General features: G+C 41.4%; 1 protein-coding gene across 4 annotated transcripts in view; it reads right to left on the reverse strand.

The window, feature by feature from the left end:
- The window catches only part of LOC128704927 (zinc finger FYVE domain-containing protein 1), a 75,537-nt gene extending 51,238 nt beyond the window's left edge, over window positions 1-24,299 (reverse strand). The window contains exons 1-2 of one of the 4 annotated variants that reach the window (XM_070104336.1): window positions 24,168-24,299; window positions 8,164-8,299 (exon numbers count right to left, since the gene is read on the reverse strand). In XM_070104336.1, the coding sequence (XP_069960437.1) occupies window positions 8,164-8,260 (97 nt within the window). In that variant the 5' untranslated portion in view covers window positions 8,261-8,299; window positions 24,168-24,299. Of the gene's footprint in view, window positions 1-8,163; window positions 8,300-14,414; window positions 14,505-23,945; window positions 24,069-24,167 lie in introns of those variants that run through there. The other 3 variants (XM_070104337.1, XM_070104335.1, XM_070104338.1) reach the window with 3 other exon arrangements.
- Between the last annotated feature and the right edge of the window lie 1,093 nt (window positions 24,300-25,392).

Consider the following 25,392-nt stretch of genomic DNA (forward strand, 5'->3'; position numbering starts at 1 on the left):
CGAGGGTATCGGGCAGTAGAAGGGGTGAGGGATGATTAGTAGGTTACAGAAAACAGTGGGGCAGGGGATAGTGTAGGGGTAGGGGGTAGCAAGAGATTGAGGTAGAAAGGGCTGAAGGTATCATCAGAGATTGTGGAGTAAGTCAGTTGTTGTCAAAAAGTCAATGAGAGAGTCCGGATGAAAGGTGGGTCCATCAGCGAGAAGGGAAGGTAATGAGAGAGTAGTAGAGCGGAGACGACGTTGGAGGTAAATTCTGCGTGCTCGTTGATAAAGTGAGCAGTCTAACAGAATATGGCTGACCGATAATGGAACCTGACAATGCTCACAGAGAGGAGCAGGGCGCCTCTCCATGAGATGTCCATGAGTAAGACGAGTATGGCCAATGCGAAGGCGGGAGAGAGTAGTCTCCCAACCTTGACACTGGTGACAAGAAGACGGCCAGTAACCTATACTCGGTTTAATAGAACAAAGTTTGTTATTGAGCAGAGCAGACCAATGTTGTTGCCAACGGGTGCGAAGGTGGGTAGCTATTACAGCAAAATAGTCCGGAAATGGAACACCTCTATATGAAATTGGTAGGTCATGTACTGCTGACCGCACAGCAGTGTCTGCCTGTTCATTGCCCTGTACGTCAACATGACCAGGGACCCAACAAAAAACAATATCTTCATGCTTGGTAGAGATACGGCGTAGCCAAAGATGGATATGGAGAACTAGGGGGTGATGTGTATCAAATTTCCGTATAGCCTGTAGAGCACTGAGGGAGTCTGAGACAACCACAAATGATGACACAGGCATTGATGCGATACAAATAAGTGCTGAAAGAATGGCATACAATTCAGCAGTAAAAATGCTAGCCGAAGATAGTAAATGCCCTCGCACAATGCTGTCCGGAAACACTGCTGCGAATCCAATGCCATCAGAAGATTTAGAGCCATCTGTGTACATGGCGATGGCATGAGAATGAGAATGGAAGTGGTCAAGAAAAAGAGCGGGAAGCCACCATAGGCAGTTGGGCTTTCGAGCAAGGGAGTGAGAAAGAACAGACCTGAACAGCTGGAACTTCCCAGGGGGGGTAGGGAAAAATGAGATGCTACATGAACATATAAAGGTGGTAGCTGAAGGGAAGACAGGAGCGAATGTAGGCGAAGAGAGAAGGGACGGAGCAAACAGGGGCGGCGAATAAATAAAGAATGTCTACTTATATCAGTGACCATTCTATAAATGGAAGGATTGCAGAGATCGTGAGAGTGCACATAGTAGCGAAGGCAATGGGCATCACGGCGATCAGACAAGGATGGAACATTCGCTTCTGCATAGAGGCTCTCAACAGGGGAAAAGCAAAAAGCACCAAGGCATAAATGTAATCCTTGGTGATGGATGGGGTTAAGGCTAGAGAGAGTAGCAGGAGAGGCTGCTGAATAGATCTGGTCACCATAACTGAGTTTCGATAAACTGATGGCTGAATGTAGGCGAATGAGAGTTTGACGATCAGCTCCCCATGAAAGATGAGCAAGGGTCTTAAGAAGGTTTAGCCGGCTGTGACAAGTTGCCTTTAGAGAGGTAATGTAGGGTTTCCGGGATAACCTACGGTCAAAGAGAAGGCCTAGAAACCTGACTGTATCATGTTCAGGGATACGGGAGCCATAGAGGTACAAAGAATGATCGGAGATGACAGAGCGTCTAGTGAAAGTAATTTGGCGAGTTTTGGTACTGGAAAATTTAAACCCATGCGTGGTGGCCCAACTGGAAACACGGTCGACCACATGTTGGAGAGAAACTGAAATGAGGTGACAGTCAGCGCCTGCACAAGCAATAGTGAAGTCATCTACATAGAGTGATGACCAAATATTGGATGGAAGACAGAGGCCAAATCATTTATAGCAAGGAGAAAAAGTGTGCTCAGAACACATCCCTGAGGGACACCTCCAGCTTGGATAAAGTCCGGGGAGAGCACATTATTGACTGGAACACGGAAATGTCTGTCAGTTAAAAAGTTCTTAAGGAAAGATGGTAGATTGCCTCGGAGGCCTAAGGAGTGGGCTTGGGCCAAAATATTATACCTCCAAGTTGTGTCATATGCCTTCTCAAGGTCAAAGAATATGGCAATAACTGAGTGGTTATTCGCAAAGGCATTACGAACATACATATCCAAATGTAGTAAGGGGCCTATGGTAGAACGGCCCTTACGAAAGCCATACTGACGAGCGGAGAGGCTGTTGTGTGTCTCTAAATACCACATTAAACATCTATTTACCAGACGTTCCATCACTTTGCAAACTGCACTGGTAAGAGCGATGGGACGATAGTGGGAGGCTTCATGTCCCGTAGTACCTGGTTTGCGGAAAGGGAGAACAATGGCAGATTTCCACAGCTGTGGAAGAACTCCTTGTGACCAAATAAGATTGAAAAGGCGTAAGAGGACTGCAAGGGCTGACTGATGTAAATGTTGTAACATACGAATATGAATGTCGTCGGGGCCAGCTGTCGATGATCGGCAAGCTGAGAGTGTTGCCTCCAGTTCCTGAAGTGTAAAAGGCACATTATACTGTTCTTCTCTGCGAGAAGAAAAGTCCAAGAGTGCTAACTCTCTGGCAGACTTTGAGGAAAGAAACGAGGGACAGAGATGGAGCCCCAGAGAAATACGGACCAGATGATTGCCAATTTCAATGGCAACATCTAGAGGGTTTGCTAAATCAACACCGGCAGCCTGCAGAACAGGAGCTGGGTCAGGAGAATATTTACCACTCAGTTTCCGTACTTTTTTCCCGACTGCACTCATAGAGGAAGCAGAGGTGATGGTGGAGACATAATCTCGCCAGCAAGTGCATTTAGCGTCACGGATGACACGGCGAGTGATCACACGCTTCTGCTTAAAATCAAGAAATCTCTCAGTGGTTCTATTATACTGGTACCTGCCACACGCAGCGCGTTTCAAACTACTGCACAAGCACCAGCAGCAGACCACCAAGGCACACATTTCTGAGAATGCCTGCCCGAGGTTTGGGGTATAGAATGAGAAGCTGTGGTTAATACTGAGGACGAGAAGAGGTGTAAAAGCTCATCAATGGAGGATGAAGAAAGAATCTCACTGAAAACAGTTACCTGTGAGTAAAGGTCCCAATTTGCCTGATCAAATTGCCAGCGTGGTTTACGAAGAGGTGGTGAATATGAAGGGGAAGTAAGAATCATTGGAAAATGATCGCTGTCATGTAAATCCGGGAGAACAGACCAGGTGAAGTCTAGTGCGGCGGAGGAAGAGCAGACTGAGAGATCGATGCAAGAGAGTGTATGAGTACAAGGATCAAAATGGGTGTGAGTACCTGTATTTAAAACACGGACGGGGTGGGAAGCAAGAAAAGACTAGCTGAATGCCACGGGAATCACAGTGAGACCCCCCCCAGAGGAAATGATGGGCATTAAAATCGCCAAGTAACAGAAATGGTGGCGGTAATGACGAAACAAGAAAGGCAATATCCGGAATAGATAATGCTCGAGAAGGAGAGAGATACAAAGAACAGAGTGCATACCACCTATGCAGGTGGATACGGGCTGCTGTGTAATGCAGCGAAGTACGAACAAATAGCTGATGGTACGGAATATCAGTGCGTAGAAGAAGGGCACTTTCATTAAAGGTCCCATCAGGAAAAGGATCCGAAGAATACAATAAATTATAGCATGAGATGGGATAGATAACAGCAGAGTGTAATTTTGGTTCTTGTAAGCAAATGCCAAAATTACACTCTGCTGTTATCTATCCCATCTCAGGCTATAATTTATTGTATTCTTCGGATCCTTTTCCTGATGGGAAAAATTGGGAAAGCAACGTCTGAAGCTCACCCCGATTACCCCTGGGGCCGCGTATATTCCACTGTAAATAGGCCATGATTGGCAACGATAAAGATACTAGAAATCCACAGAGAAGGGTACTTACGGACTTGAGGGGTTAAAAAAGTCCACATGCGGTGGCAGCGGAAAACGTTCAAGCAGCGAAGGAACGGTGCGCTGTGAAGAAAGGAGTTGCGCAGATGGAGAAGAGGAAAGAGAAGGAACAGAGGGTGGATCAGTGTCCATTTATGGTTTGCTCTCTGCAATATATTCAGAGATTGCTTCAAGTGTTTCGGAGTTCAGAGACGTCGTATGGGAGACAATATCGGAGATGGAAGGAGAAGGAGTCTGAGTAAAGATTGGAACTGTAATGGACTGTACCAAGGTAGGGGGGGCAAGGGGGTGGAGGGAACTGGAGAAGTGTGGGAGGGAACAGAAGAGGCAGAAACCTGGGAGGTGGCAGAAGAGGAAGAAACTTGGGACGGGACAAGGGAGGAAGGCACAGTACGAGGAGGAGGATGAACCTCCACACTCGTAACAGAGCCAGTGAAAGGGGAAGACCCAGGTTCAGAGACCGGGAAAGTAAAATGTGGAGGTGGATGAAGGGAAGGAGGGGTTAAAAGAGATTTTTTGGACTTCTGAGAAGTAGAGGGACGATTGGGAGGAGGTGTCGTACGAGGTTTTGTCGATACTGGGATTTGTGAGGGAGAACACGAAGAAGTGAGAACAGACTGAGGTGTTGAAGTAGGGACGTCTGAGCCCAGGACAGCAAAAGAATTAGATACACGAGTGACTATGGGACTGGCAACCGCAGAGGAGGCTGCAGAAGATGGAACCCAGAAGTGGGGGGACGTTTTGAAACACGAGAATAAGAAACACGGGGTAGTCTCCCTTGGAGGCGCAGATGAGAAACTGCCATAGCATAAGGGAGACCTTCTGCCTCTTTGAGGTAACAAATTTCCTGCTCATTTAAGTAGACCTGGCAACGGCGAGAGTACGAAGGGTGAGCCTCATGACAATTAAGGTAAGAGGGAGGTCAACTGCAAGACGTATTAGAGTGGTCATCTGCACCACAGACTGGGCATTCGGCTATAGAACTGCAATATTTTGCTGGGTGGCCAAATCGCCAGCAATTCCTACACTGTTGCGGTGTAGGGATCACCTTCCGAACTTGTAACCAATGTCCTGCTACATAAACAGAGGATGGGAGTTCACGGCTGTCAAAAGTTAAACGAGCCACATTGCAAGGGTATCGTCTTCGCCCGCGGGCAGGAATTGGGAGATCTTGGAGCTGCATCTGTTCAAGAATGTCATTGCCACATGTCTGGAAATTCTGTTGGACTGTGGTATGGGGCAGAATAACAGTACCACTACAAGAATTGAGGGAATGATGTTTTTCTATAGTGATAGGAATAGCATCGATATGTGAAAGAAGAGAAAGATCATGAGCTTGGGTAGAATTCTGGACTGCGATGATGCACGTACCACTCTTAAGAGCATAAAAGGAAATATCTCTACCAACATGGCGTAGGAGTGCTTTGCCAACACTATGGTCGGAAAGATAGGCAGTAGAAGAAGTCGGTCTTAAAGTAAAGAATTTAGTCCATTGTGTGGTCCGAAACTGAGTGTGGAGAGGGACTGCATGACGTGTCGGTCTTTTCCGAATAGAATGGGAAGGTAATGAAGTAACATCATCAGGAGATTGTCGTTGGCGTTTAGAAGTGGGACCAGAGTCGGTCCGACGTGGGAAGTGCTGGTGATTCAAAAATCGCCGCACCGTAGAGGGAGAGCCCGGAAGCATAGTCAAAGGAGAGCGGAGGTCAGACAAATCGAAGGAGTGAGTCGAAACCCCGGCACCTGAAGCGGGTGATGAAACAGCACCAGCAAAAGGTACAGGGGCCTTAGGAGTGTCCGAAGAGTGGCCAAAAGATGAGGCGAGGTCAGAACGGGGTGCAGTAACAATAAGGGGCCCGGGGGTAGCGGGGTCATGGATCGGGTACTCCATAGTTAGGTTACTTCTTTCTTTTTGTTTTTAACCCCTTGACTGTCGCAACCCCCAATCCTGAGGTGTCTCCTGGTGTCGCAAAATTTAAAAAAAAAAAAAAAAAAATTCTTATGAAATGATAGAGAATCGTTTCTCAATGATAATGACACCAAAAAACGAAATTTGATGGAAAAGTGACTGAATTACACTTTCACGAAATTAGCGACCTCGGCGATATTTACAAATCGGCGATTTCGCCCACTCTGAGCCCTATTTTCGGCTAATTCCATTGTTCCAGTCGACCAAACTCATAGCTATTTCTTTAGAACTCCATTTCTTCTATCGATTGAGTGCAAGAAACAGCCCATTTACCAATTTCAAATACCCAATAATGTGGTCAGAAATTTGCAATTTGGCCAATTTCACGAAAAAATATGACAATGTCAAATGTCAAAATAAGGTCCAGAATGAACAATGCAGACATTCCTGGCTCTAAAATAACATTTTCTTTGTTCATCAGTCATGTCTCCAGGCCCCTCTGATATTACTCTTGCTCTCTATATTTAATTTTTATTCAAACAAAAAATAGAAGATTTACTATTATGCAGACTACTGCAATACTGTAATAATTGTATAAATAACATCAACCCATTCATGAGTGCATATTAGAATGGCTAGTTGGACATTTATTGGACAATGACATCATTTGTTTACTTTTGAACATTGGCAAAAATCAAACATTTCCCCTACTTTGAGCTCCATTTCCAGGTTCTTTTTATAGTAAAATCAATCAAAATCACCTCTATTTTTATAATATGTCTTCCACTCTATCATATGAGACCAAGAAAACGAGAATACAACTATAAATACTATATGAAAATAGACCACAAAGTCGGCATTTTAATTAAAAAAAAAACGGTCGGAGTTTTTTTTTTCTCATTATGCACTGAGTGCTCCAGGATTTTTTTTATATGGTGCACACTGACCACACAGACCTATTCTCTCACATGTGGGCCTACCAGCTTTCTCCTTCTTGATTTGAAGATGCTAGAATTTATGAGTACAGTATATATACGTCAAACACGGTACCTCGTAAGACGTATATATACGGCCGCGACAGTCAAAGGGTTAAGAAAATAAAAGAAAGAAGAAAAAAAAAGAATAAAAAAGGGGGAACCGGGGAGGGATAGTTCCTAGGAGGAATGAAAGGGCCAGAAATCTCCCTCCGCGCCCAAGAGGACCTCAGCACCGCAAGTAGCGCAGATGCAACATGGAACCCGTGCCATACCCTACCCTTCATGCCAGTAAACCAGCAATCCGGGATAGCAAACTCACATCTGCCAAGCTACCTCGGTGGACAAAAGAGAGGGCGGCCGGATATCCGCCACAAAGCATACCTCCTTTGGCCACCACCCCCAGAATCCGAAAGGTGGCTTCCAGCGATACACCCGTCGCCCGAAAGACACCCAAAGCCACCCTCCGGGATACCGGAGAGGGATTGGGACATCCCCAGGCGATCCAGATTCCACGGCAAACTACGCCACCGCCAAGAACCTCAACGGAATGGGATGGACCCCGGTACCCTTTCCCCTACCTAGGAACTAGCGTGCCTGTGGGAAAAATCCCAAAGGTCAAAAAGAGGAAGGGCAAAAGGGAGGGGTGGGGAGGAGGAGGAGGAGGAAAGGAAAAAAGGGGAGGATTGGGAGGATGAGAAAGGGAAGGGGGGATTGGGGGGTAATTAGGTTCGGTCTGAGGAAGGAGACCAACAAGTCTAATTCCTCAGACCAAGAGCCTCTTCACCACGCCAAGGAGCCCCCTTGAAGAGGAGCAGAGAATTAGACATACTTAAGTCAGTGTTGATCATTCACGATGATCCTCCTCCTCCTCCTCCTCAACTACTTTCTATTTCTATTTGTTTTCTAAACTATTATTCTCTGTTCATGTCCTTATTATCATTTGATAACTATTTTATGAAACTTTTTGCAACTTTGCCAACTAGCGGGTTATTGAAAAACAGAAGAATATGAAAGAAAAGTTATGTTTTGAATAAAGGCTTTTGTTGCCTTAATGTACCAATTAACAAGAACATGTGTTCAAAAATCATAATTTCTATAAAATTTGGGTAAAAAAAAACAGAAAAAAGGGATACAGCATATTTAATAATTTTTGGTTGCCTTAATGTACCAGTTAACAAAAACACATATTCAAAATTTATAATTTCTATAAAATTTTGGTAAAAAATGGAGAAAAAAGTGATACAGTATATTAAAAAAAAAATCCTTAACATACCAATTAAGAACGTTGTGTTCAAAAAGCATAAACAACTTAACAATTTTGGCAAAGTTACTCACTTGGCGGGATCCTGGATAAACCAGCCGAGCCTTCTATTCTGATACTGTGAGCAACTCCCGGGCCACCGCTGATAAAGGCGCCCCTGCGGGGTTCCATCGCTACAAACAATGTGGCGTGCTCCAAACTCTCTCTCACCTTGAAAATAAATCAAATTCCCATAATTACAGAGCAAGTACCTCTCCAGAAGTGGCTTCATACAGCCTGAAGCTCGTTCTCTCACAAGCCAATACGTATTACAAATACAATACACCACAGTATGTAACACAGTACAGTACTGTGAAAGTAAAAAAAAAAATACCAGTTCTTGATATGCATTAGTAAGCCAGAACACGCGCTCTGTAATTTGCCAGTGCAAAATATTACTACATAATGTAGACTGCATGTGCAACATTAGGCATGTGCAACATTAGGCACGTGCAACATTAGGCACGTGCAACATTAGGCATGTGCAACAACAAAAACACAGCCTGCACTGCACAAAAAATTGCCTGAACAACCTGTACACCAAGTGAGAAAACAGAGCTGTGCACCAAATGCTGTAACAAAATACCTTAAGTGCCACCACCACAGAAATGTAAACAAATAAATAGCAGCAACAGTGGTAGTAGTAGTAGTAGACATTTAGTAGCAATAGTGGTAGTAGTAGCAGTAGATCTTTATGAAGCACTCTGACCACTCACATCACTTAGTGAAAACAGAAATGAAGCCAGCGCCTAAACACTGAAAATGATACAGTGTGTGAGTTGCCTTGCAGACACCTTGCCTCAAAATCTTACTGGAAGCATATCATTATTAAATTAATGGGGATAAGCCTGAAGAATGGGAAGTTAATCAAGTTTAATCCAGGGAAGGAAAAGGTAGCTCCAATTCCTTAAAGCAAGAGCCCTGAAAAGCTTTGCATAACAAGGGGTTTTCTATAAAGTAGTTATACAGTACATGTCAATCACCCTGACTGTATAATATACTGTATTCTGCTTTACAGAAATAAAGTTTGTTCATTTGTGTGTTAATGGTTATGCAAAATAGGGTGGGGGAAGAATGTCCCCCTTGAAGTTGTTCTATGAGAAGTAACTTAAAGATTCTTCCATCCAGCCAAAATGAAGGTAGAGAGGCTTAGGAAACGAACCTCAATGACTACTAAATTACTGCGTCTTTTAGCTAGTTTGAATGTGTTAGGTTAAAGGACATGTGTGCAACTAATGCAACATAGAGTGGATGTATTCTCGTGAGATGTAATATTAATATCTTACTTCGGGTCACTGATATAAAACTCTTGCAACACGAGCTGCTTCTTGTGAGTCCCTAGAGAGGATAGAGTTAACAAGGCAAAAGGAAAGACTTCTGAGAACAATCACCCACAAAAAACAACTATAACCTTAATTTTTTAAGGGGTGAACCGGTAAGCCAGTGGAAGGCCTCAGTCAGATGACCAAAAGCTCTAGTAGCAGGTCATCATATGACTAAGACCCATGTCAGAAAACACTTGTCTTGTTTCCTCACCAATCTTACCTAACTTAACCTATCACCCACACTATTTATATTCATATGATAACTATTAATTATCAAAGACAATTATACCTAAGGCAAAGAATTAAAGGAACAATACCATGACTGGAACAGTATACAAATAACCCGCACATAGTAGAGTGAAACTTGTGTGTAGGTTATGTGCACATTATACCTAAGACATCTGAAGATAAGTCAGAGCTTCTTCAAGAATCGAAGGCAGCACCAAGACAAAAACAGAATACAAGATACAGCTGTGCCACTAGTTTCAGTATTCCCAAGTAAAGCAATTCTCAGATAATAATAGAAGTAAAATAGTTATGCGCTTCTTATATTAGCTGTTTCATAAGAGGAGGCATCAGGAAATGGGTAAAAACTCTTAGTAAAGTGCAAATCTAAGAGAGTACTCAATATTTCTAAATATTCAACCTGTGGTAAATACTAAATTCAATATTAGAAATATAAGTCGGTGGTATTCTTATATGTTATATAACTATGTCCTCTATTTAACAGAGTTTAACTTTATACAGGTAAGCCATCACTAATCCGGCATCACTGGGACCTGTAGTGTGCCGGATTAGTGAGTTTACTGGATTACAGAGTGGTTAGGTTAGAATACACTTAATTAACCCATCAACAGAGATTCTTTCTGCTACATCTTCCTCACTTTTATCACTGCTTTCTCCTCCACTGGCTTGCTGCTGTGGATTTACAACCATCTGCACAATTTCTGAGTCAGTATAATGATGAAATTTGAGTCAGTATAATGATGAAATTTGAAATTATGCTAGCCAAAATTAGTGCCGGATTACTGATGGAACCAGATAACTTATTGCTGGATTAGTGATAGCCAACCTGTACTAGTGATGTTCTACAAGCATAGCTATGTATCCTGAGTTATAATTATGCATCTGATTACAAAATTTCTCATCTATCCACTACTGATTATATGATCTTTACAATCAAAAGATCCTACATTAATCTGTATACCTTTACCTGGCCTATCTAAATATTAAGGTCCTTGGAGGTTAAGCTAGGAAATTATGCCAAGCCAAGATGCCACCCCAGATTAAGTTTGCTTGTATTTCGTCCTACTGATGATGCAATTTTTGCTCCACCAACAAAAAATGTGAAACCTTTCTTCTATTTTATTTTAATTAACAGATTAAAACAAAAAAGATTTACAGCAGCTTGAACATTGAAATTACCAATTACACCTGAGCTAGTGAAAAGCAATACAGGCATACCTCATTAATATGGCGCTCACTTTAGAAAGTTTTGCACCAATATGACGCTTTTCAATTATATTTGCGTTTATTATTTTTGGTGCTTGACTTGCTCTTAAGATGGTTTTCTGCAATTTTAATTTTTTTTTATATATTTAGTATTTTTATTTTTGCATCTTTTTAGGCCTAGTGCTATTGTGCCCTTAATAAATGATTACGTAAACATGTTTTTAGGCTTTTATATGTGAAAAAAGGCTGTGGTCTGCTTTACTGGGATATTCACTTTAAAGCGGCAGTCTGGAACCCAACCCGTCATATTAGTAAGGTACACTTTTATTACTATTATACAAAAACAATATTTTTCACAGATCTCATTACTCAGGAGTTCCGAAGACTAAAAAAAATCTAAATAACGATAAATAAAATCAGATCTAACAATTATTAAACAACATAAAGAAATTTAGTTTTCAGAAGTTATATACAGTAGGGCCTCGCTTTACGGCGGTAGCCTGGAACCTAACCTGCCATATAGGTGGGGCCCTACTGTAACTGTCCTGTGATTAAACCAAACCATACTACGGGTGGGGTTAGAACCCGCAATCACAGCCTCAAAACTCCAGACCATCGCGGTTCTAACCCCACCTGTGATATGGTTTGTTTGCAATCGTGTCATTACAATTTCGTGAGTCTTGTCATGCAGTGCCCTGACGTCAATACTGGGATTACAGTAACTTTTCCAACACTCACAAAACTCTCTATACCTCCTCTTGTAAATCATTCAACTGCTCTATCTCATTCAACATGTGTCAAGATGTTGGGTTTACTACTTAATACTTCCGTGCACTCGAGAAAACTGCCTGGGTGGGTACTGGCCAGTGGTAAACAAAAAAAATGCAATCAGCAAAGCCTTTGAAAATGGTCAGCATTTCAGGCAATTGTTGAAAAAGGCCCAAATAGCCACATCTTGTTGAATCCTGAGTAATTTGTTGCCCTTGGATGTGGCACATCCAAGGACATGTTGATGTACAGTATATGTCTCAAAATCATTGTGAAACATAATTAAACTACTTGTATGACTATTACAGGGCAGAAGGTATAGTGCATTAATATACATTAGATCCAGATGATGATTAGTCATAACTAAACAATTAGAAATACCCTGTAATAAAATACTGATCTCAGTGTGTGGTATATTTGTTGAATTTAATCTGAAGACTACAAAAAGTTTTTATATTTGAATTATACTTAATATACATGTGTGGGGCATATATAATAGATAATTATATATGGTCTTGAAAATAAAAATAAAAATTATAAGCCAGAATTATAACAGTATACTTTTACCTTATGCTCTAAATATATTATATACAATGGACCCCCGACATTCGATATTAATCCGTTCCTGAGAGCTCATCGAATGTCGAAAATATCGAAAGTCGAATTAATTTTCCCCATAAGAAATAATGGAAATCAAATTAATCCGTGCAAGACACCCAAAAGTATGAAAAAAATATTTTACCACATGAAATATTAAGTTTAATGCAATAGAATAATTACAATAACAACAATAACAATAGACTAATAACAAAAGAATAATTGACACTTACCTTTAATGATCTGGTGATGATTGACGGGATGGGAGGAGGGAAGTGTGTGGATGGTGTTAGTGTTTAGAAGTGGAATCCCCTTCCATTAGGACTTGAAGTATAAAGTCTTTTTCCGGGGTTACTTCTCTTCTTCTTTTAATGCCACTAGGGCCAGCTTGAGAGTCACTGGACTTCTGTCGCACAACATATCTGTCCATAGAGCTCTGTACCTCCCGCTCCTTTAAGATTGGTCTAAAATGGGCCACAACATTGTCACTGTAATAGTCACCAGCACAGCTTGCAATAGCTGTGTTAGGGTGATTTTAATCCATAAAGGTGTGCAGTTCAATCCACTTTGCACACATTTCCTTAATCTTTGAAGTAGGCACAATGGATTCCACAACTGGCAGAGGCTTCTCAGGGTTAGCCCCAAACCCTTCAAAATCTTTCTTAATTTCCATACTAATTCTCATCCTTTTTACCACAGAGTTAGCACTAGAAGCTTTCTTGGGGCCCATGGTGATTTATTTTGCAGAAACAAGCACCAAAAACAGTGATAATATGGATAATATGGAATGCACCAAATGTATCCTTAGATGCGCGCACACTGGCTGGCTTGTAAACACTGGTACACAGGGGGCAGTTCAGGCCACACGTGGACATGTCTCATATGAATCGTATTGAATAGCAGGTTTTCGATTGAATGTCGAGGCGAAATTTTTGCATTAAAATGCATCGAATGTCGGACTTATCGAATGTCGATGCCATCGAATGTCGGGGGTCCACTGTATAATTATACCCACGAGGGAAACACCAAATCCAGGGGATCTCATACAGTGCCTGGGGAAAGGAGGGCATAATAGCTTTGATTCAAGGGAAGGGTAGGTACAGATTCCTTGAAACAAAAGCCCCACACTGGCATCAAGGAGCTGCCCTCGAGGACTGCTCTAAATAGAGCATTATCAGGTCAGTGAGTTTTGATAAACTTCAATTTTGAGTAAAGCAGTTTTTTACTTTATTTTAATCAGGGAGAGGCTCTAAACCCATATGGATCATATAGTACCTGGGGAATGGGAGGCATCTAGGTTCATAAAGGATAATAAGGCCTGGTCACAGACCAGGCTGTGGGGGCGGTGACCCCGAAACCCTCTCCAGGTAACTGTACGGTGCCTGAAATTATTCAACAGAAACCCTAGGACATAACTCTTATGTGATTGAAATGGTTTTGAAAATTGACAGGTTGAAAAATGAGACTTTTGCAACATTTAGGGATCTTTACGGAGGAAACGTTTTTTCCAGCCAGTGGCTTCTTCAGTCCAATATTGAGAATAACAGTGGAAGACGAGGAGGAGTTTGAGATAATCACTCTCTCAGCATGGATGTGTTCAGTCCATCAAGATTGTGTGACAAAGTAAGTAAAGTAACATTTATAAAGGGACTTGAGTCCTGGAGGTGGGAAGTGAAATGCATGCATCCTGAAGGAGGGGGTAGAGATATTAACAGTTTTGAAAAATTGGAGTATAAGCACCCCTCTGGCAAGACACTGATGGTGAGTAAGTTTATTCAGGTATACACAAATACAGTTACACAGATTATCATACATGGCAGCATATGTGTAGAGAACCTAAGAAAGCCCCAAAACGTCGAACAAAGCGACTTACTTCCATTGGTGAAAGTTGGTGAAAGTCTTTTTTTTTATTTTTGGGTCACATTGCCTCAGTGGGAGACAAAGTTCATTTAAAAAAAAAAAAGGGAAACTGGTGAGCCAGACTCGAGTCCTGGACTTAGGAGAGTGCCTGCACTCTAACGGAGGAGGAGGAGGAATGCTATGGTTCAAAGGGTCATGTGACTTATGATGTCCACACATTTCTTGCAAGACAGCTACTGAATGAATAATGGTCAATGTGTTTTCTCAGTTTGGGGTCACCCTACCTTGGTGGGAAACTGGCTAATGTAGTAAATACAAACTAAAAGAAAATTGTGATAAGATAGCACAGCATATGACATTAAAACTACCACACAGTGAGCAAAAGATTGATAAGAGATAATACAGTATAATGAGTCACGTTTAGTACATATTTCAGTTTATGCAGGAATACATGATAATTACAGTATTACATATACAGTGGACCTCCGGTTAACGATATTTTTTTATTCCAGAAGTATGTTCAGGTGCCAGTACTGACCGAATTTGTTCCCATAAGGAATATTGTGAAGTAGATTAGTCCATTTCAGACCCCCAAACATACACGTACAAACGCACTTACATAAATACACTTACATAATTGGTCGCATTGGGAGGTGATCGTTAAGCGGGGGTCCACTGTATATCCATGCTATGTAAGTGTAGCATGGTTGAATTTACATTATATTAAGGCAGTGTTCTTTGATCTTTTTCAAGTTGGAAATTTTCCTAATCATTAGTTTGTTACATTGTTCATCTTGCTCTTGTGTCCATTATCTATTTCAAGCAGAGCAAATTCTCCAAGCAACTGAAAACATTTCTTAATGACCAAATTCCTTGAATCTCCACCAGCAGCAACAGCCTGGTTGCCCAGGCAAACACCAGGCAACCCTGGCCCATGGCCAGGCTCTGGGAGTAGAAAACTCATCAAAGGTAAAAGCAAGGTACATATATAAGGTATATATCATTCACAGATTATGAATTTCAGATCTAAAATATTGTCATAAAGGTCTTAATACAAAAGAGATACACTTGTTTTACACATCTAGAGTGCACCATCACAATGATCTATCAAGATCATAATCACCATGTACATCACTACAGAACCTTCCTAGTGACACTCGTACCCAAACTAACTTCAAAAATAACACCAGTTGACGACTCATGCCAGTATCATGTCCAGGAACTACCAAGAACATTACACACTTCACTTAACACCCATGAGCCTTACTCTAATACTGACACTTATTCTCATATGGAATAAGTATTAATTTACAATGGGAAGTCAGTGTGCCTTGTGACCTTTTAACCTAACTAGAGTATTCCCTAAGGCAGAGAAAGCAGGAGAAAAAATAATCTCCAGAGAGGGCATCATTTGGTACATAAAAAAATAAAGGTTAATTTATATATGCCTTATCTAAATTCTTGCCTCAGGCAGAGAAGACAACTCACAAGAGGGAATCATTGTACACCAATATATTTTAACAATGTCTGATACATATTTAGCACAGTTTAACAATGTCTACACAAGTAACATATATATTGTGAAAAATTTATTACATCCGTTGGGAAGCACTAAACTTGTATGGGTTATACAGCACCTGGAAGAATGGGAGGCAATCAGTTTTGACCCAAGGAATGGGAAATCAGCCTCAATTCCTTGCATCAAGAGCCCTTCTTGAGTATTTCAGTGCGTGTTAGATTTACTAGTGGTGGGATAGTTTAGATCTATTTATTTAGATTAAGTCATAGACAGGTCATTTGCATTAATAATGGAGCTTTAAAAGGAGACATTGCAAACTCTAAAAAGATCTTGCAGAGCTTTAAAAAGAGGTCTTGGGAACTTTAATAGGAGACATTGGGGAGCTTTAAAAAGGTATTACGAAGCTTTAAAAAGGTCTTGGGAGCTTCCAAAAGAGACATTGGTAAGCTTCAAAGAGGTATTAGGGAGTTTAAAAGGAAGAATCAGGAAGCTTTAAAAAGATCTTTGGGAGCTTTATAAAGAAGTTAAACAAATATACGAGTGAGAAGAGCTGGGTTTGATTAGGAGCCAAAGATGACTTGTAACACCCATGCCCAACACTTGGGTATCTTTAGTGTTGAATATCAGACACCCGTGAAACATCTGGGCTATCTCTACTGTAGACATTTCGTCATCCAGTGGCTTTATCAACAAAAATTCAAGGACGTAACTGGAAGACGGTAGAACTACAAAGCTATATAGAACTATTCCAAATTATGTCCACTGGTTGGTGAAATATCTACCTGGAGTTTACCTGGAGAGGGTTTCAGGGGTCAATGCCCCCACGGCTCAGTCTGAGACCAGGCCTCATGGTGGATCAGGGTCTAATCAACCTGGCTGTTACTGCTGGCCGCACGCAAGCTGATGTATGAACCACAGCCCGGTTGGTCAGGTACTGACTTTAGGTGCCTGTCCAGTGCCTTCTTAAAGACTGCCAGGGGTCTATTGGTAATCCCCCTTATCATTGACCTCATCGCTCTAGGGCCGTGAGGTTGTGCTGCGCCTTGCTCCTGCATTCGTCACTCAGCCTTGGTGGAGGACGGACGTTGGCAGTTGAGCTAGCACCTGTTGGTAGCACTGAGTGATTTTCACAAGATGGCGCAGGCTATCAGGCGGAGAATCAACACTGTGTGTATTGAGGTGTTGAAAGGAGCAGTATATCAAACCAATGCCTCTGTTATGCTGCCTGCTATACTACGGGATACCTACTGCATCAGCAAAGACGATCTGTATGGTATTGCCTTAAATGGAGCAACAAGGATATTTGTGAAATTTGTGACGGCTGCGACTTATGACAAGATGGTGGAAAAATACCAAGACGTGTGTATGACGGTTAATCCTGGTCTGGAAGTACGCATGAGGGACGTATCCAAGTATTATACTTGGGTAAAGTTACGGAATGTCTCATTTGAAGCGGATGAAGAAGATATAAAAGCAACATTCAACGAGTATGGTGTTATACATCAGGCAACAGTTGGAAGGTGGTCTGATAATATGTATGGTGGACTGCGTGAGGGCTCCTTTACCCTCAAAATGTCTTTGCGCAAATCTATACCATCATATGTGACTCTGAGTGACTTTAGAATACAGGTATATGTAACATATGCGGGGCAAAGACGAACCTGTAGACTATGTGGAGCCTTTGATCATATAGCAGCAATGTGTCCTCGTCGATCAACACCTGAGAAAAATGGAGAGGGAAAAGGTGTGTGGAAGGAGAGAGAGGTGACGACCCAGTCTACAGGGGAGCATCTTCAAGATCAGAGAACATGGAGTGAAATCGTGGAAGACAATCCGGAAGAATGTGTAACATTACCGGAGGTGTCTCAGGTTATTGAGAATATGCGTTTGGAGGATGAGGTGAGAAGAGAGGATTTGGGTAGTCAGGTTACGGCTACTATAGATAATGTTATTCAAGAATTCTTAGGTAATCAGAATGAGGGCGAGACACTAAGCATGGTGTCAGAAGGGAAACTTATAGGTGAGGAAGGAATTGAAGAGGTGAGTAATGTGGGTGTTGGGGATAAGCAATTAAACAGGATTAGTGAGGTTGTGGTTGAAGTACACAACGTAGATTGTGGAGATGAGGGAATGCACATAGTAGAGGCATCACGTAAGAGAGAGGCAGGGGCTTCTGATAGTGATGATGTCCTCACACCAGCGCAACGAACTGGTAAGAAACTATCAGTGGATGTTAAAAAAAAAATAACAGGGGGGGGAGGAAAGGGGCAGAGGAAAGGTGAGGCAAAAAATGGACAATGCGATCAGAATGTTCAGCAAAAACGTAAGGAAAGGCAAGGATATCGGTCGATTGGTAAGCCCCCGATAGCATTTTTAAGTGTCTAACCTTAAATGTTAACGGCCTAAGGGCTGATGTAAAGCGTAAGATATTTAGTGTTTTTTTAAAGAGACTTGGCATACAAGTAGTATTTTTACAAGAGCATAATTTCAGGTATGGAAGGGATTTGTCGGTAGATGGATATAAAGTTTATGCTGGGTATACTGGGAAGCTTAAGGGAGGTGCTGCAGTTTTAATAGCTGAGACCAGTCCGTTCCAATTGTTACATTGGGAAGAAGGGGGAGATGGGAGAGTAGCGAGGGTGGATGGGACATGGGGTGGGGTACGTGTGTGTTTTGTGAGTGTATACATGCCGGCGGACAGTAATAGACGTGTTAAAGAGGAATTTGTAAGGGACACACTAATTTATCATATGCGGGGTTTACCTGTTTATTCATTATTTGGAGGGGATTGGAATAGTGTGATACGTAGAAAAGATGTGGAGCCGAGGGATGCAGGGTGTGTTCTGGGGGTTCTACGAGATGTTTTAGGGGGAGTTGGCTTAACGGATGTTGTGAGGGGGGAGGGGTGGAACGTGGAGCATACATATGTGAGGAGAGGATACGCGGCACGACTAGATCGTATTTATGCTTCTCCCGGGTTACAGGTGGCTACTACAGAAACTATAAATGTAGTGTTTTCAGATCATAGAGGAGTGGTCGTGGATGTGGGATGGGGAGGTTTACCAAAGCGTTACATGAGTTATTGGAAACTTAATGTGAGATTGTTAGATGAGCAGGAAGACGGTGATAGTTTTGTTGAGTGGTGGACAAAGGAGTGGAACAAGGGGAGAAAAGGAGGTGATATCCTACGATGGTGGGAGGAATATGCCAAACCAGGAATCAAAAATTTTTATATGAGGAAAGGAAAGGAGGTAAGTCAATGGAAATATGGCTTACAGAGATATTTGGAAGGGCTGCTGAAACAGTGCTATGAAGGTTTTAGTGGGGTTTATCCAGTACAAGAGATTGAGGGCATCAAAGCGCAATTAATGGAAATGCAGAATGCAAGATTTGATGGTGAGAGAATGAGAGGTGGATTGGAAGATGTTTTATGGGGAGATAAGCCATCTGCCTGTGTTTTGCGGCGATTAAAGACACGACAGAAGACAATGACTATGATGAATTTGGACGTACATACGGATGTGGGAGGGTATACGACGGGACAGAGGTTAGTAACTACGGAAAGTATGAGTGGTTATGCTGATAAGTGGTTTGAGATATATATGAGAGGGGGAAACAGAAAGATAGCGGATATGAAGATTTTAGAGAAGGGGATACAGAGCAACCTAGAGTCAGCAGATAGAGCGATGATAGAAGGGCCTATAGATGAAGAGGAAGTGTGGACGGCATTAAAAGGGATGAGTGTCGGGAAAGCACCTGGGATAGATGGAATCCCAAATGAATTTTATTTGAGCAACTGGGATGTAATGAAGGAATTCTTGGTGCAGTTGATGAATGTAATGAAGGATAAGGGAAGCATGAGTCTAACACAAAGGACAGGTGTAGTAGTTATGGTTCCAAAGGGGGAAGTACAGAATAGCATCCTAGATTATAGAGGTTTATCATTAATGTGCGGGGATTATAAATTGTTTGCCAGGGTGTTAGGTAATAGATTGCGTAAAGTAATTGGGAAGGTTATAGATGGGGGACAGATGGGTGTGCCAGGGAGAACAATGTTTAGTGGGCATGGGAGGATAAAAGGTTATATAGAGGAGCGTAGGATGGATGGTGGAGGTGTTCTTGCGTTGGATTGGAAGGCGGCTTATGATTGTGTAGAGAGAGAGACATTATGGATGATTATGAGGAAGATTGGGTTTGGTGAGGAAATCGTGCAGTGGGCGGAAACTTTATATAGAGGTGCAGAAATACGAGTGCAAATTAATGGAAGGGTGGGGAAGATGGTTAGTATGGGTAGGGGGCTGAGGCAGGGATGCCCCATGTCTCAGATCCTATTTGCATGTCTGCAAGACCCATTATATAGGTTGATAAATGTTGGTGTAAGTGAGGGAGAGGTAAGATTTAGGGGTGCTACGGGTATAGTTGGCTATGTAGATGACACGACGGTCTTAGTGGGGGGAGAGGAGGGGTTAAAGAATGTAAGTAGAATTGTTGAAATATTTAGTGGAGCAACAGGTATGAATGTTAATAGTGAGAAGTCGAAATTACTGGAGGTGGGGTCATGGGTGGGAGGGGAACTGGGAAAAAGTTTGGATGGCAGGTAGTAGAGCAGTTAAAAATTTGTGGAGTATTGTACAGAGGGGCAGCGCAGGAGACTCGAGAGGCAAATTCTAAAAGGGTAGTGCAAAGAGTATTGCTTAGGTTAGGGGGAATAAGAACGAGTGGTTTAACTATACAACAGAGAGTCATTGTAGTTAATACACTCATTTATCCTAAATTGTGGCACGTGGCTGTGGTGTACCCATTGATGGCGAAAGATGTGCGGCAAGTGCAAAGGAAAGTACTGAATTTTATATGGGGATATGGTTGTCATTGGCTGAGGCAAACGGTTGTAATGACACCGCTGGCAAAAGGGGGTTTAGGTTTAATTCCTTTGGGTAGCAGACTGAAGAGCATGTACGTGAAGCATTGTTATCTGAGATTGGGCGGGGAACGTGGTGTCAGAGTGAGAAAAGTGATGGAAGATGTGAGGCGGTGGTGGGGGGGTAGGGAATTAGAGGAGTGTATGAGTATGTTGAGATACTTATTACAGGTAAGAAATCCGGAAAATGTAACGGCGTGTGTTTTGGGGAGGTTGGAAAGGGTTCAAGAGGTGTTGGAAGGGGAGACAGTTTTTCCATTATATAATTGGACACGAATCTGGGGAGACTTCAGTAAGTTACGGGTGAAGTCAAGGGTGAAGGAAACTATGTATAGGTTTTTACATGGGATTTTGCCAACTAAAGTACGACTGTATCAGATGGGAATTTTGAAGTCTCAATGTTGTGTTTTGTGTGGGGGGGAGGAAACAGCATATCATGTGGTGTATTTCTGTGAGCAGATCGAGCGGGCACGTCTATGGTTACGAAGAGTGTTGGATATGGTGGGTGGGAGTGGGTTAGTGGTATTAAGGGCACTGAGTTTGGATATAGAGGGAGTGGGAGATAGTGTGAGGAGGGCCGTCATGTATTTAGTGGTAGATTATGTCTATATATCGTGGGTGATGAGGGAAGTGGGGGGGGAGGAACGAATAAGGGCTTTAGCAGGACACTTCTATAGAACAAAGTGTATAAATGAGGTAGTGTATGGATGTAGATGGGCCAGAGATTTTCCGGTATCGTATAGAGGTATGACTGTGAGAGGGTTGCGCGCATTAGTGTCGTAATGGCTGGGTGGACTGGTCTCTGTAAAAGGGGGGAGGGTAAAATGATTTATATGGATATAGAATATCATGATTATTAAGCATAGTTTCCTGAGAAGCAAGAGGCGGCTTACCAATCGATTAGGGGCTATAATGTTGTATTATTAACCATAGTGCGTGAAAGAGCAAGTCTAAAAATGGCTCTGAAACATGTCATTAAACATCTAGAATTTGATGAACAAGACAATACGTGTTTAATAATATACATTCTTGGTATATGTAATACAAGTGTGTATTTCAATATCCAGTGTACAGTTATCATATTGTTTGACATTGTTCACTATAGTAAAGCAGTGTTATTATACAAATATTGTCATAAAGTATAATAGTTGTCAGTATTTTAAAAAGTTCATTGAATAGTTTTAAGATGTTGTGGAGTTTGTTTCATGTCGGCTCATAGATAAACGTGTAAGTGTATTGCGCATATGTAATTTCATTTAGTTCTGTGGAGGACCAGCTAAGGCGTCTTTTCTTTATTAACGCATAGTAATGTTTTAAACTAAAAATGAGAATGTATGGAGTATATAATACTGTTAAAGTACATGTTCATCATTGTGGCTTAGCGCAACTTTTTGAGTGTAATAATAACAATTACGTAAAGGTTGGGGGGGGGGGGTGAGTCACTAATATTGTAAGTGCTTTGTATCATTGTACATTATGTTAGTTATGTAGTTAGGTGCATATCAGACTCATAATGAATAGTTACTTAGTGGGCAGGATCAGAGCCACTGATAATGTCTCTTTTTATATTTATTTATTCAAATATATATACGTAACTATCTATGTATATTGTATGAACTGCTTTAAATAAAATATAAAAAATAAGGAACAACCCAAGATACTATGTCCTAGGGTTAAATTATGATGGTTATTTATCTCTGTGTTCAATGAACAATGATATGACGTTGTTCAATATGATGATCTGAGCTAATGGGGGGGGGGGGAGTTGAAATGTCCTAAAAATATTTGTTATTGAATGAGCTTAATAAATGTGTATATTTAGCAATGGGATGCGACGAGGCTCAATAAAGTGATTCGGTATTTTTATACTCTTATGTAAGTTAATGGGCATGTATGACACTGATATAATTCCTGTGAATATAAATTTTCATAAGTCATATAATATTATGTTTCAATTTTTGTACATATGAGAATATGTAATATGTGAGTCCGTGACTATATCATGTGTAATGATCTCATGGATGACCACAATCATAATTATATAAATGGTTTTTAGTGTTAGTCATAATACTAAGTTCAATCTTATGTTGTTTTTTCTAAATATTAATTGTCATGTTGGCATCATCTATGTTTCTTACACTAAAGAGAAATTTTTTATTGTCAACAAGAGTCTATATTCAAGGTTTAAATCATGTTGGTAATTCATCTGCGATCACTGAACAATAGTATGATCTGGGGTGACGGGGGGGGGGGTGTCGGGGGGTTGTGGGGGTTATGGGGGGGTTGTGGGAGTACGGCTCAAACATATTTTATTACATGTACTTAATTAATGTGTATAATGCTGATAGGATGGGATAATTGAGAATTGTTTTTAATTACTATTGCTTGCACAGTTTTCTTTTGTTTTTGCATAAAGACAATTTACATATATCAGGAGTGTGTAGTGTACTAAGTCACATTATTGTAACTTGAAATGATTTGATTGATGTTGGGTATAATATTGTGTAATGTTGTTCATCACACACGTGTTGTGGGTTGTACTGAGTCATGTGAAGAGGAAATTTTCTAAAGGCAATGTAAACGAGCAGTGTGTTTTGATTATGAGGACGTAGTTGTTTTTTGTATTATCTGACTCTGTATGCTTTTATTTACTTATTGTAATATGTGTTTTAAATAAAATATAAAAAAAAATCCCCCTTATGTATGCTGGGAGGCAATTGAACAGTCTTGGGCCCCTGACACTTATTGTGTTGTCTCTCAATGTACTTGTGGCGCCCCTGCTTTTCATCGGGGAAATGTTGCATCTCCTGACGAGTCTTTTGCTTTCATGGGAAGCGATTTTCGTGTGCAGGTTTGGTAGAGATAGTACCCAGATATTGCATGTCTAATTATCGTGTCAGTATTATATGCCATTTTCATCACAGGACCTGACGTAATGAACCAAACTTTTTGAGTAACTTTGAAACTACGCTGGACATATATACATGGGTAGAAATGGCTGGTTTTGAGAAGGACTTGCCTAGCATGGTCCAGTAGGCCTGCTGCAGTGTTCCTCTGTAGCTACAAATAACATTTTATGATAACTTGGGATAACCCCACCATACAATTTTACATAAGACTAAGATAACAATGACAATCACATCACCATAACTGAAAAAGTTCACTATGACCTAAAAAGGTCACAAATCACTGAAAAAAGGTCTCAATTACTAAGACAACTACGACAATCACGTCACCATAACTGAGAAACTTCACTATGACCTAAAAACGTCACAAATCACTGAGGAAATATCTCAATCACCAACTACGAAAATCACATCAAAATAACTGAGAAAACGCACAACGACCCCCCCCCCCCCAAAAAAAAGTGTCAATTACCAAGGCAACCACTAGAAGCACATCACAATAACCAAGGCAGCTCACAACGACCCACAAAGGTCACAAACCAGCTGAGAAAGATGTCAGTGTGTCACCTCAGCAGCAGTAGTGACCTTGAAGTAGTCGTCATATCAACAAGCATGACATGGTGTAATACCCACATACTTTCCCATTTAACACCTCATCTGACCTCTCTACTCCCACTCCCCGCTCTCTATTGACCTTTCACATAGTGTAGAAAGTGCTGGCGAAGCAGGTGGGACGAGGAGAAAGGTGTCAAGGTGTGGAGAAAGTCATAACAGAGGCTCCTGATTCACTCTCTTGTTTACACTTTGGAGAATCAGCTGTTCCAGGTCCCGGATAGTGACGTCACTTACCCGCCAAATTTTGAAATATTGTCAGGGAATAAGTCTGTCAGTATGCCTGTCAATGAGTAAATTTGTGTGTCAGTCAATGAGCAAGTCAATCAGTCACTGAGTCAATAAGCCAGTCCATCAATAAGCAAGTCAGTATGTCAGTAAATCAGTATGTCAGTAAATCAGTATGTCAGCTAGTAAGTCAGTCACTGAGTCAGTAAGCAAGTTAGTCACTCAGTATGCAAGTCAGTCAGTAAGCAACTTAGCCAGTCTGAAAGCAAGTCAGTCAGTAGGCAAATCAGTCAGTAGGCAAATCAGTCAGTAAGCAAGTCAGTCAATAAGAAAGTCACTAAGAAAATCAGTCAGTCATTGAGTCAGTAAGCAAGTCAGTCATTGAGTCAGTAAGCAAGTCAGTCATCGAGTCAGTAAGCAAGTCAGTCATTGAGTCAGTAAGCAAGTCAATCATTGAGTCAGTAAGCAAGTCAGTCACTGAGTCAGTAAGCAAGTCAGTCAGTCATTGAGTCAGTAAGCCAGTAATCAGTCATTGAGTCAGTAAACAAGTCAGTCAGTCATTGAGTCAGTAAGCCAGTCAATCAATAAGCAAGTCAGTAAATCAATATGTCAGTTAGTAAGTTAGCAAGTCAGTCATTGAATCAGCAAGCACGTCAGTCAGTAACTGAGTCAGTAAGTCAGTCATTGAGTCTGTAAGCAAGTCAGTCAGTATGCAAGTCAGTCAATAAGCAGGTCAGTCAGTCAGTCAGTAAGCAAGTCAGTCAGTCATTGAGCCAGCAAACAAGTCAGTCAGTCAGTAAGCAAGTCAGTTAGTCATTGAGTCTGTAAACAAGTCAGTAAGTCAGTCATTGAGTCTGTAAGCAAGTCAGTCAATAAGCAGGTCAGCCAGTCAGTAAGCAAGTCAGTCAATCAGTAAGCAAGTCAGTCAATGAGTCAGTAAGCAAGTCAGTATGCAAGTCAGTCACTTAGCAAGTCAGTCACTGAGTCAATAAGCCAGTCAATCAATAAGTAAGTCAGTATGTTAGTCAGTAAATCAGCATGTCGGTTAGTAAGTTAGCAAGTCAGTCATTGAATCAGCA

This window comes from Cherax quadricarinatus, chromosome 91 (assembly GCF_038502225.1).
Source record: "Cherax quadricarinatus isolate ZL_2023a chromosome 91, ASM3850222v1, whole genome shotgun sequence".
Taxonomy (NCBI): Eukaryota; Metazoa; Arthropoda; class Malacostraca; order Decapoda; family Parastacidae; genus Cherax; species Cherax quadricarinatus.